This window comes from Ovis canadensis, chromosome 13, assembly GCF_042477335.2.
Source record: "Ovis canadensis isolate MfBH-ARS-UI-01 breed Bighorn chromosome 13, ARS-UI_OviCan_v2, whole genome shotgun sequence".
NCBI classification, from domain to species: domain Eukaryota; kingdom Metazoa; phylum Chordata; class Mammalia; order Artiodactyla; family Bovidae; genus Ovis; species Ovis canadensis.
This window is the reverse complement of record NC_091257.1, coordinates 53,641,178-53,652,253: the sequence shown is the minus strand read 5'-3', so window position 1 is coordinate 53,652,253 and position 11,076 is coordinate 53,641,178. Positions and strand designations below refer to the sequence as shown.

The following is an 11,076-nucleotide window of genomic DNA, read 5'->3' as shown; positions in this document are numbered from 1 at the left end:
GGATGCACATTCCAATTTAAGAACCAGCAGCCTAGAACATTTTTTAAGCCCTTCGACTCTACTGGAATTAAATCCATCAGAAGTCGTGTTACATCAGGGGCACACCCCCTCCATGGCCTCATTCCATCCCCACAGCTGTGGAAAGAAAGTGAAAGTGTGAGTCATACCCAACTCTCCACTGACCCATGGACTGTAGCCCACCAGGCTCCTCTGTCCATGGGATTCTCCAGGCAAAAATACTGGAGTGGGTAGCCATTCCCTTCTCCAGAGGATCTTCCCAACCCAGGGATCAAACTTGGGACTCCTGCACTGCAGGCAGATTCTTTACCGTCTGAGCCACCAGGAGTTCACCCTTTTAGAACACTGCAACCCCGTGTTAACGTCTCCTCAAAGAGCCAAGCTGCCAACTGGTCATCACTTCTTTCCCAAAGACCAGACTCCAAACAAAACGAAAGTTCCAGGAACTCAATCACTGAAGCATTTAAACCCAGCTGTCAAAACCACCTGTGTGTCTACCTGGGGCTTTCACCCTAGCGTATTATGTCATAAATAAATCTAAGGAAAGAAAAAGACAAAGATTTTAGGTGATACACTGCAACTCTCTTTACTGCTCTAGAACCCTTGCTCCAAATTAACACATCAGCAGGAACATTAATCAAACTTGAATAGGAAGAATTTGAGTAAAAATATTGAATACTTTTTGTTTTAATCTTCAGCTTAAGCATGACTGCTGCTTGACATAATTGGAGACAAGTTCTGCTCATTTTCCTGATATTTCGGCAGGCTTACCACTTAGCCCAGTCCTTGAAAACTCTCTCCAGCTTCTGGCCAAGTAGAACTTTGCCACTCACTTTGAACTTGCCGGCAAGGAAAGCCTTCTGAGGGTTCATTTTGCCCAAAATCAACTCCATGAAGACAGGCTCGGGGATGGTGAAGATGGTGTCTGCTGGGAGCCTGGCAGGTCCTAGATACGTGTCCCCAGAGCCGTTCTTCAGATCAATGGTCCACTGGTGGACAGTCTTCCCATCTTTGGTGATGTCCAGCTGGAAGATGGCATTGACTTTCTTCACCAGCTGGTCCCCCACTTCTTTGACGTGCTGGCTGATGTCCTCAAACACTGGGACGGTCTGGAATTCCGACAGTGAGAGAGGGTGTGGCACGGCAGTTTCCCGACTAGGACCCAGTTCCTTGAACTGGCCTGCCTGTGGCCCATCCCCTGCCTTGATCTTGAGCTGATGGTCAATTCTCTTCCACATCCTACTGCACTGGTCCTCCTGACCTTGCCGACTGGTGTGTGAGCAGCTGCGGCCAGGTTTATATCCACAAGGTCAGATTGTGACATCAAAGGCAAGGCCAAGCAGGGAATCAGGCTGTGTGTGTGTGCCAGTCTCATTGGCCGAACGGCTGCTAAACATGTGACATGGGGTCAGGGCTTGGCCAGGTCATTGTGACATAGATCCACACCACTGCTCCCCTAAACCACAAGGTCCCACAAGCCCAGCCCAGAAAGGTCTGGACCCCGGGCTGGGAATAAAGGAAACTGGCCTGCAGAAGGCTCTCTGGTGACATGAGCTCTGTCTTTTCAACAGCACTAACTGAGAGGGCACTCATTCTGATTCTTTCAAAAGTAGAGATCCTTAAGGTCCAGAGACTGGTGCTTCAACTACGTACTGGGGAGTGGGGAAAACTGTTAGAACAAAACAGCTGGTGGAGGAGGGCTCAGCACCAGGGCGTGCACTGGAAGCTTCCAGAAGCAGAGTGAGAGGGGGAAAAGGAAAGAAACAAATATCCCTGAGGTTGGCAGAAGACGCTGCTGGTCTCACAGGATAACTGCAGACACTATCACAGCCCTCACTCTGAGCCACAACACCGCTGTAGGCACGGCATATGTATTTTATCAACACACTTAACTCTCCATATAACTGTCTGAGGTGGGTACTGGTACAATCCTCATTTTACAGATGAGGAAGCTGAGGCAAGTAGAAGTGAAGTGACTTTCCAAAGCCACCCAGTGAGTCGTAGGGCAGCCAGGTTTAAACAGAGGGAGACAGACTTCAGAGCCCATTTTGGATCTGCCTGATGCCTTCTCATGATGAGGTTGAAGGCTTGGGCAGGAATGCCACTGCAGGGATCTTGTGCCTTCACCATGCATCCTATCGAGGTCTATGGTGCCAGGATGTCCCACCACGGTGATGCTGACCTTGATTCCTTGGTTAAGGTGGTATCACCGGGTGATGGGGAGCTCCCTGCAGAGTTACTGCTTCTCCCTTTGTAATGAATAAGTGTCTTGTGGAAGACGATACTTTGAGACTCTGCAAGTACCCTGTTTCGTATCACACTCCAGCCCACTCCTGTCTGCCAACATCCCTGGCCCACTGGTGTGATGTGTGTGAAATGCCCATCACTCCTTTTAGATTTAACGACTGGAATTCTGCTGGAAGGATGAGCTTTCCCCCATTTTTTTTTTTACCTGTTCAATCATTTATTTATCCCAATATGGACTCATGGATATTGTTTTATTCTTATCATCTGTTATGATGATTATTTATTTTCTCACTCAGCTTGTCCCAGATTGGGTCACTGGGAGCTCTGGCCAGGTGGGCACTTCTTTCCCCACCATGGGGTTCTTAAATGTAAGTGAAACTGGTAGGGAGTTGCTGGCAGCTCTTTTCTCTCTGGGAGGAATTCAGAAAGTACAAAAGTTTTCAGTACATTTTCTTTGGTACCTGATGGATGAGCTGGTATTGTTAACATGGAGCAGTTAAACAAAATCCAATGGGTTCCAAAACCAAGTCTTTCCCCTGAGGCCACCAAGTATGCAACTAATACATTTAGAGTTTAAAATGAAGAGGATGGACTACCCCAGTAAGCTTGCTGGGAACAGTCAATGGACAACTGAGCCCCAAGCCCAGCATGCCTTGATTTTCCTCAAGGATGGGTTGTCCCTTCTGAACTGTTCAGATGGGTCCCAACAGGGCTGCCATTCCTGCCTCAGCATGTCGGAGAATACAGTTTCACAGTCCATGCATACTTCTCCATGAGTTCCTATCTTTTAGAGGAGGATATTTCTACTATCAGGCTTCCCAGGTGGCTCAGTGGTAAAGAATCCATCTGCCAAGCAGGAGACTTGAGTTCGATCCCTGAGTCAGGAAGATCCCCTGAAGAGGGAAGTGACAACCCACTCTAGTATTCTTGCCTGGGAAATCCCATGGACAGACGAGCCTGGAGGGCTATAGCCCATGGGGTCACAAAAGAGTTGGACACGACTTAGGGACTAAACAACAATAATAAGTACTGGCAAAGGTGTGGGGAAAAGAAGCCTCCTACACTGTTGGTGGGAATGTAAACTGGTGCAGCCACTGTGGAAAACAGTATAGTTCCCCTAAAAAACTAAAAATAGATCTACCATATAATATGCCCTCCAGCGTATATCCAGAAAAGATGAAACCTCTAACTGAAAAGATATATTCACCCAACGTTCACTGCAGCACTGTTTACAATAGCCAAGACATGTGTTAAGTTGCTTCAGTCGTATCTGACTCTGTGCAACTCCATGGACTGTAACTGGCCAGGCTCCTCTGTCCATGGGATTCTCCAGGCAAGAATAATGGAGTGGGGTGCCATGCTTCCCTGGTGGCTCAGATGGTAAAGAATCTCCCAGCAATGCAGGAGACCAGGGTTTGATCCTTGGTCGTATGAAGACATGGAAGTAACCTGAACATCCACTGACAGATTCATGGATAAAGAAGTCTGTATAATCTCTAAATATTCACAGGCTGAAACACTAAGCCCACCATGTGATGGTTTAGGAAGTGAGATGTGATTAGGACTAGATGAGGTCATAAGGGGGAAGCCCTCATGAGTGTGGTTAATGCCCTAATAAGAGTCGCAGCAGAACTTGCGTCCCCTCTCTCCTCCCTAACTTGAGGATACGGCGAGAAGCCCACAGTCTGTAACCTGGGACAGAGCTCTCCCAAGAGGCTGGCACCCTAGTCTGGGACTCCAGCCTGAAGAACCATAAGAAATAAACTTCTGTTGCTTATAAGCCTCACAGTTCATGGTATTTTTATGATAGCAGCCCAAGCTAAGACATGTGTGCACACAGAAAAGGGCAAAGATCAATAGTGATATTAATCCATCACACCCATGGGAAGACAGTGCCAAGCCCTGAAAGCCTTTCTCACTGGAAAAAGAGTTACTGCACTATACCAAACTCATGTATAAATATATTTGTAAAGTCCCAGTAACTTAGATTTTACATATATAGAACAGAGATCATCCCTCCCAAAAGGCATCACTGGCCAGTGTAAGGGCATTCCTATTTCAAGACACAGCTGAAGACAGGGCCGAAGACAGGCAAATAGTTAAAGTAAAACAGTTATATTTATCTTTCCATATGTTATATGCATGCCCAAGTGGTAACTTTTTAAATTAGATAAAATGTGTAAAATATGCCTGCCCATAAATAAATAAAACTGATTGTGAATAACAGATAAAGTTTCTAAGAAAAGTGGGGCATGTTTCCGATGTTCCTGACATCACTCAGAATGTTTTCAGCATACCTCTTTATGACCACTGTCACAAACCAAGGCTCAGCTGGTAAAGAATCCACCTGCAACGTGAGAGACCTGGGTTCGATCCATGGATTGGGAAGACCCCCTGAAGAAGGGAAAGGCTACCCACTCCAGTATTCTGGCCTGGAGAATTCCATGGACTCTGTAGTCCACAGGGTCACAAAGAGTCAGACACAACTGAGTGACTTTCATTTTCACTTTTCACTTCACTTTCACAAACAAAAGGTGAGTTCTTTTACTGCCTATCATTCAGGATGCTTTCAGCTATGAGCACCGAGAACAGCCACAACTCTACAGGCTTCAACCCTTCAACTGGACAGTCTCCCTTCCCATGAAGAGAACTGTTATCTCCCATTAAAGAAGTCCTGAGGTGGGGCTAGAGGGACCAACCACAGGGCACAGCTCTGGACTGCGGTTTTCCATGACTGAGAGGTTTCCCAGAAGATAGGACCTTCAGTGCTAAAGCCAGCAAGTCCAAGACAAGCAGGAGGAGCTGGCCACTCCAGGGTTGGTTCCTCAAGCAGCTCAGTGAGTCAAGGACCCAAAGTCCCTCCTTACATTATCCTGCTAGATGTTCTTCTAAGGCCAGTGACCCTTGTGGAGGAAACACTTTGGGGCATCATTCAGTAGAACAAAAAAAATGAGCCACCTTCTCCTACATGTACTCTTTACCAGAAGGGCCTATTCTCCCCAAGTCCTTCGGCAACTTCATGCCTGTCTCATGGCCAGGACCATGCTCATCACCCTTGGCAGGATCAGCTTCTGTCTATGGCTGAAAAATGTCGCCTGCCAGATCAGTAAACCAAAGGTATTGTGGCCATCAAGCCCTCAGCCACCTCTCAGTGTGTGACCTGAGGGGATTCAAGATGGGGAAAAGCAGGATATTGGCCCTAGATAGCTGGGGTGCAGACCAAAGCAATGATTTCAGTGAACCCAGACTCTCCCATCTTCCCAAACACAGAAAAGCAGCTAAAGTCATTAACTTGAGGCATCATGTTTTCTTAATGAACAGTAACATTCTGATGTTCCACTGTTGGGTTTTGTTTTTGTTTCTTTCCCGGTGGCTCAGCCAGTAAAGAATCTCCCTGCAGTGCAGGAGACCCAGGTTCGATCCCTATGTTGGGAAGATCCCCCTGGAGAAGAGAATGGCTACCCACTTCAGTATTCTTGCCTGAAGAATTCCAGGGACAGGGGAGCCTGGTGGACCCCAGTCTATGGGGTCACAAAGAGTCAGACACGACTGAGCGACTAACTTTTTTGGACTTCCCTGGTAGCTCAGACGGTAAAGAATCTGCCTGCAATGCAGGAGACGCAGGTTCGATCTCTGGGTCAGGAAGATCCCCTGGAGAAGGGAGTGGCTATGCACTCCAGTATTCTTGCCTGGAGAATCCTATGGACAGAGGAGCCTGGCGGGCTATAGCTGGGCTGCAAAGAGTCGAACAGGACTGAGCACACACACAGAACTACTGTATATCCTGGCTCCTTTTCAAAGCTGTCCCTCAGAGCCATCTGAGAGGCTGTCTTCCCAGCTTATGGTTCTCAATTTTTAGGTTGTGCTTTTCTCTTTTTTTCAGTCCAGAGGTTCACAGAGTCACCCTTGAGGCCAGACTCAGCCACCTTTCTCTAATTTCGGGGTTGCCTAGAGGAGCATGGAACCCGACAGAGGTGCTAGAGAAACAAAAGGAGGAACTAAGAGTGAATGGCGCTCATCCTTTGAGGTAGGCGTCCACTCAGGAGTCCGCTGAGAGGCAGGGGTAAGAATGACACTGGCCAGGGACATGTTAGAGGGATGCGACCTTCCTCATGTGGGGGAAGGAGCTGGCTACATAGTTTTCCTGCAGCCGCTGCTTGCGTCTGGGCAGAGCCTGAGGGTAGCTGAGCAGCAGCCCAGCCCAGAGGTCAGGGAAGCAGTGGGCAGATGAGGAAGCCCACGAAGTGACCGACCAGGTGAGCCAGCGGACCCCAGATGCTCCCTACAGGTGTATAGCGCCTGGGTAGCCGCACCCACATTTTCCCCTAGTAGAAAGACTCCACATTGTGTCATTTCTGCCTTCCAAGGCTCAGGGGAGGTCAGTACCCCGTGCTCACCCTGGAAGTCTGCGGGGATGGGAATTCTGGAAAACATAGTTCCAGCTCCACTAAGTTGTTCAGGAGCAAAGCTGGAGCCACATCGAGTGCTTTGATTTTTAGAAACAAGTCATGTACACACTGGTATATTTACAATGGATAACCAACAAGGACCTATCGTATAGCACAGGGAACTCTGATCAATGGTACATGCCAGCCTGGATGGGAGTGGGGGTTTGGGGGAGATGAGATACATGTACATGGATGGCTGAGTCCCTTCACTGTTTACCTGGAACTATCACAACATTGTTATTTGGCTATACCCCAACATAAAGTGAAAGGTTTAAAGTTAGAAAAACAAAAAACCCTCAAACTAACTCTAAGGATAAAATGGCCCAACAGGCTGAGCACTGGCATTTAGCTGTGGTGGAGGAAGTGGCATTTTATTCTCATTTTCTTTCCTTCTTTCCCACTCACTGCTGTGGACTCTGGTCACCCCGCCAGAGCAGAACAAAGCAAAGTAAGGACAACTTGCCATGTCCCCAGCCACTCCCTCTGACACACGGTTTGGAAACCCTGATGACCCCCCTGGAGAAAAGTCTGATGCAGTCAGTCGCAAGAGCTGGGTCAGCCCCTAGGTCCTACTGAACTCAGTACGTCAAGAGCACTGTGCCTATGGAACAAATTCTGATAAGTTCCCCTGGCTGTTTTGAAAGATTCATCAACCCTGAGCCAGGAGAGGGCCGGGGGTGCAAACCAAAGAACAAGATCTCTGCCAGACAAGCAGGAGCTGTGTCTATCTCAGAAGGATGTTTTTGGTACAGTGTGTTATTTAACTGTGGTCACTGTAACTGTGGACACATCACAGAAGCCAGAATGCTGATGGTAAAGAGAGCCTGTAAAGATCTTGAAATTTTTTTTGTTTAGATGGTTTTTCATTTTTTTTAATATAAATTTATTTATTTTAATTGGAGGCTAATTACTTTACAATATTGTATTGGTTTTGCCATACATCAACATGAATCCACCACGGGTGTACACGTGTTCCCCATCCTGAACCCCCCTCCCACTTCCCTCCCCATACTATCCCTCTGAGTCATCCCAGTGCACCAGCCCCAAGCATCCTGTATCCTGCATCGAACCTGGACTGGTGATTCGTTTCATATATGATATTATACACATTTCAATGACATTCTCCCAAATCATCCCACCCTCTCCCTCTCCCTCTGAGTCCAAAAGACTGTTCTATACATCTGTGTCTCTTTTGCTGTCTCGCATACAGGGTTATTGTTACCATCTTTCTAAATTCCATATATATGCGTTAGTATACTGTATTAGTGTTTTTCTTTCTGGCTTACTTCACTCTGTATAATCGGCTCCAATTTCATTCACCTCATTAGAACTGATACAAATGTATTCTTTTTAATGGCTGAGTAATACTCCTTTGTGTATATGTACCACAGCTTTCTTATCCATTCATCTGCTGATGGACATCTAGGTTGCTTCCATGTCCTGGCTATTGTAAACAGTGCTGTGATGAACATTGGGGTACATGTGTCTCTTTCAATTCTGGTTTCCTCAGTGTGTATGACCAGCAGTGGGATTGCTGGGTCATAAGGCAGTTCTATTTCCAGTTTTTTAAGGAATCTCCACACTGTTCTCCATAGTGGCTGTACTAGTTTGCATTCCCACCAACAGTGTAAGAGGGTTCCCTTTTCTCCACACCCTCTCCAGCATTTATTGCTTGTAGACTTTTGGATAGCAGCCATTCTGACTGGCATGAAATGGTGCCTCATTGTGGTTTTGATTTGCATTTCTCTGATAATGAGTGATGTTGAGCATCTTTTCATGTGTTTGTTAGCCATCTGTATGTCTTCTTTGGAGAAATGTCTGTTTAGTTCTTTGGCCCATTTTTTGATAGGGTCGTTTATTTTTCTGGAATTGAGCTGCAGCAGTTGCTTGTATATTTTTGAGATTAGTTGTTTGTCAGTTGCTTCATTTGCTATTATTTTCTCCCATTCTGAAGGCTGTTTTTCCACCTTGCTTATAGTTTCCTTTGTTGTGTAGAGCTTTTAATTTTAATTAGGTCCCATTTGTTTATTTTTGCTTTTATTCCCAATATTCTGGGAGGTGGGTCATAGAGGATCCTGCTGTGATTTATGTTGGAGAGTGTTTTGCCTATGTTCTCCTCTAGGAGTTTTATAGTTTCTGGTCTTACATTTAGATCTTCAACCCATTTTGAGTTTATTTTTGTGTATGGTGTTAGAAAGTGTTCTAGTTTCGTTCTTTTACAAGTGATTGACCAGTTTTCCCAGCACCACTTGTTAAAGAGATTGTCTTTTCTCCATTGTATATTCTTGCCTCCTTTGTCAAAGATAAGGTGTCCATAGTTGTGTGGATTTATCTCTGGGCTTTCTATTTTGCTCCATTGATCTATATGTCTGTCTTTGTGCCAGTACCATACTGTCTTGATGACTGTGGCTTTGTAGTAGAGCCTGAAGTCAGGCAGGTTGATTCTTCCAGTTCCATTCTTCTTTCTCAAGATTGCTCTGGCTATTCGAGGTTTTCTGTATTTCCCTACAAATTGTGAAATTATTTGTTCTAGCTCTGTGAAAAATACCATTGGTAGCTTGATAGGGATTGCATTGAATCTATAGATTGCTTTGGGTAATATACTCATTTTCACTATATTGATTCTTCCAATCCATGAACATGGTACATTTCTCCATCTATTTGTGTCCTCTGATTTCTTTCACCAGTGTTTTATAGTTTTCTATATATAGGTCTTTAGTTTCTTTAGGTAGATATATTCCTAAGTATTTTATTGTTTTCATTGCAATGGTGAATGGAATTGTTTCCTTAATTTCTCTTTCTATTTTCTCATTATTAGTGTATAGGAATGCAAGGGATTTCTGAGTGTTGATTTTATATCCTGCAACTTTACTATATTCATTGATGAGCTCTAGTAATTTTCTGGCGGAGTCTTTAGGGTTTTCTATGTAGAGGATATGTCATCTGCAAACAGTGAGAGTTTTACTTCTTTTCATTTCAGTTCAGTTCAGTTCAGTCACTCAGTCGTGTCCAACTCTTTGCAATCCCATGAACTGCAGCATGCCAGGTCTCCCTGTCCATCACCAACTCCCGGAGTTCACTCAGACTCAAGTCCATCAAGTCAGTGATGCCATCAAGCCATCTCATCCTCTGTCATCCCCTTCTCCTCCTGCCCCCAATCCCTCCCAGCATCAGAGTCTTTTCTAATGAGTCAACTCTTTGCATGAGGTGGCCAAAGTACTGGAGTTTCAGTTTTAGCATCATTCCTTCCAAAGAAATTCCAGGGCTGATCTCCTTCAGAATGGATTCCTTTTCTTTTTTTGCTCTGATTGCTGTGGCCAAAACTTCCAAAACTATGTTGAATAGTAGTGGTGAAAGTGGGCACCCTTGTCCTGTTCCTGACTTTAGGGGAAATGCTTTCAATTTTTCACCATTGAGGATAATGTTTCCTGTGGGTTTGTCATATATAGCTTTTATTATGTTGAGGTATGTTCCTTCTATTCCTGCTTTCTGGAGAGTTTCTATCACAAATGGATGTTGAATTTTGTCAAAGGCTTTCTCTGCATCTATTGAGATGATCATATGGCTTTTATTTTTCAATTTGTTAATGTGGTGTATTACATTGATTGATTTGCGGATATTGAAGAATCCTTGCATCCCTGGGGTAAAGCCCACTTCATGGTGTATGATCTTTTTAATGTGTTGTTGGATTCTGATTGCTAGAATTTTGTTAAGGATTTTTGCATCTATGTTCATCAGTGATATTGGCCTGTAGTTTTCTCTGTTTTCTGGCATCTTTGTCAGGTTTTATTATTAGGGTGATGGTGGCCTCATAGAATGAGTTTGGAAGTTTACTTTCCCCTGCAAGTTTTTGGAAGAGTTTGAGTAGGATAGGTGTTAGCTCTTCTCTAAATTTTTGGTAGAATTCAGCTGTGAAGCCATCTGGACCTGGGCTTTTGTTTCCTGGAAGATTTCGGATTATGGTTTCAATTTTCGTGTTTGTGATGGGTCTGTTAAGATTTTCTATTTCTTTCTGGTTCAGTTTTGGGAAGTTGTACTTTTCTAAGAATTTGTCCATTTCTTCCAAGTTGTCCATTTTATTGGCATATAACTGCTGATAGTAGGCTCTTATGATCCTTTGTATTTCTGTGTTGTCAGTTGTGATCTCTCCAATTTCATTTCTAATTTTATTGATTTGATTTTCTCCCTTTGTTTCTTGATGAGTCTGGCTAATGGTTTGTCAATTTTATTTATCCTTTCAAAGAACCAGCTTTTGGCTTTGTTGATTTTTGCTATAGTCTATTTTGTTTCTTTTGCATTTATTTCTGCCCTAATTTTTAAGACTTCTTTCCTTTTACTAACCCTGGGATTCTTAATTTCTTCC

At 44.7% G+C, this 11,076-nt stretch overlaps 1 protein-coding gene across 1 annotated transcript; it reads right to left on the bottom strand.

Annotated features, from left to right (window-relative positions):
- Nucleotides 1-578: 578 nt before the first annotated feature.
- Nucleotides 579-4,311, bottom strand: SCP2D1 (SCP2 sterol binding domain containing 1). Its single transcript, XM_069547820.1, has one exon. It carries the CDS (start codon nucleotides 1,254-1,256, stop codon nucleotides 786-788), a length of 471 nt encoding a protein of 156 aa, XP_069403921.1. The 5' UTR covers nucleotides 1,257-4,311; the 3' UTR covers nucleotides 579-785.
- Nucleotides 4,312-11,076: the final 6,765 nt, after the last annotated feature.

Bases quoted from the DNA above. Each gene is read 5' to 3' on its own strand.
- SCP2D1 (XM_069547820.1), bottom strand. From the start codon at position 1,256: ATGTGGAAGAGAATTGACCATCAGCTCAAGATCAAGGCAGGGGATGGG.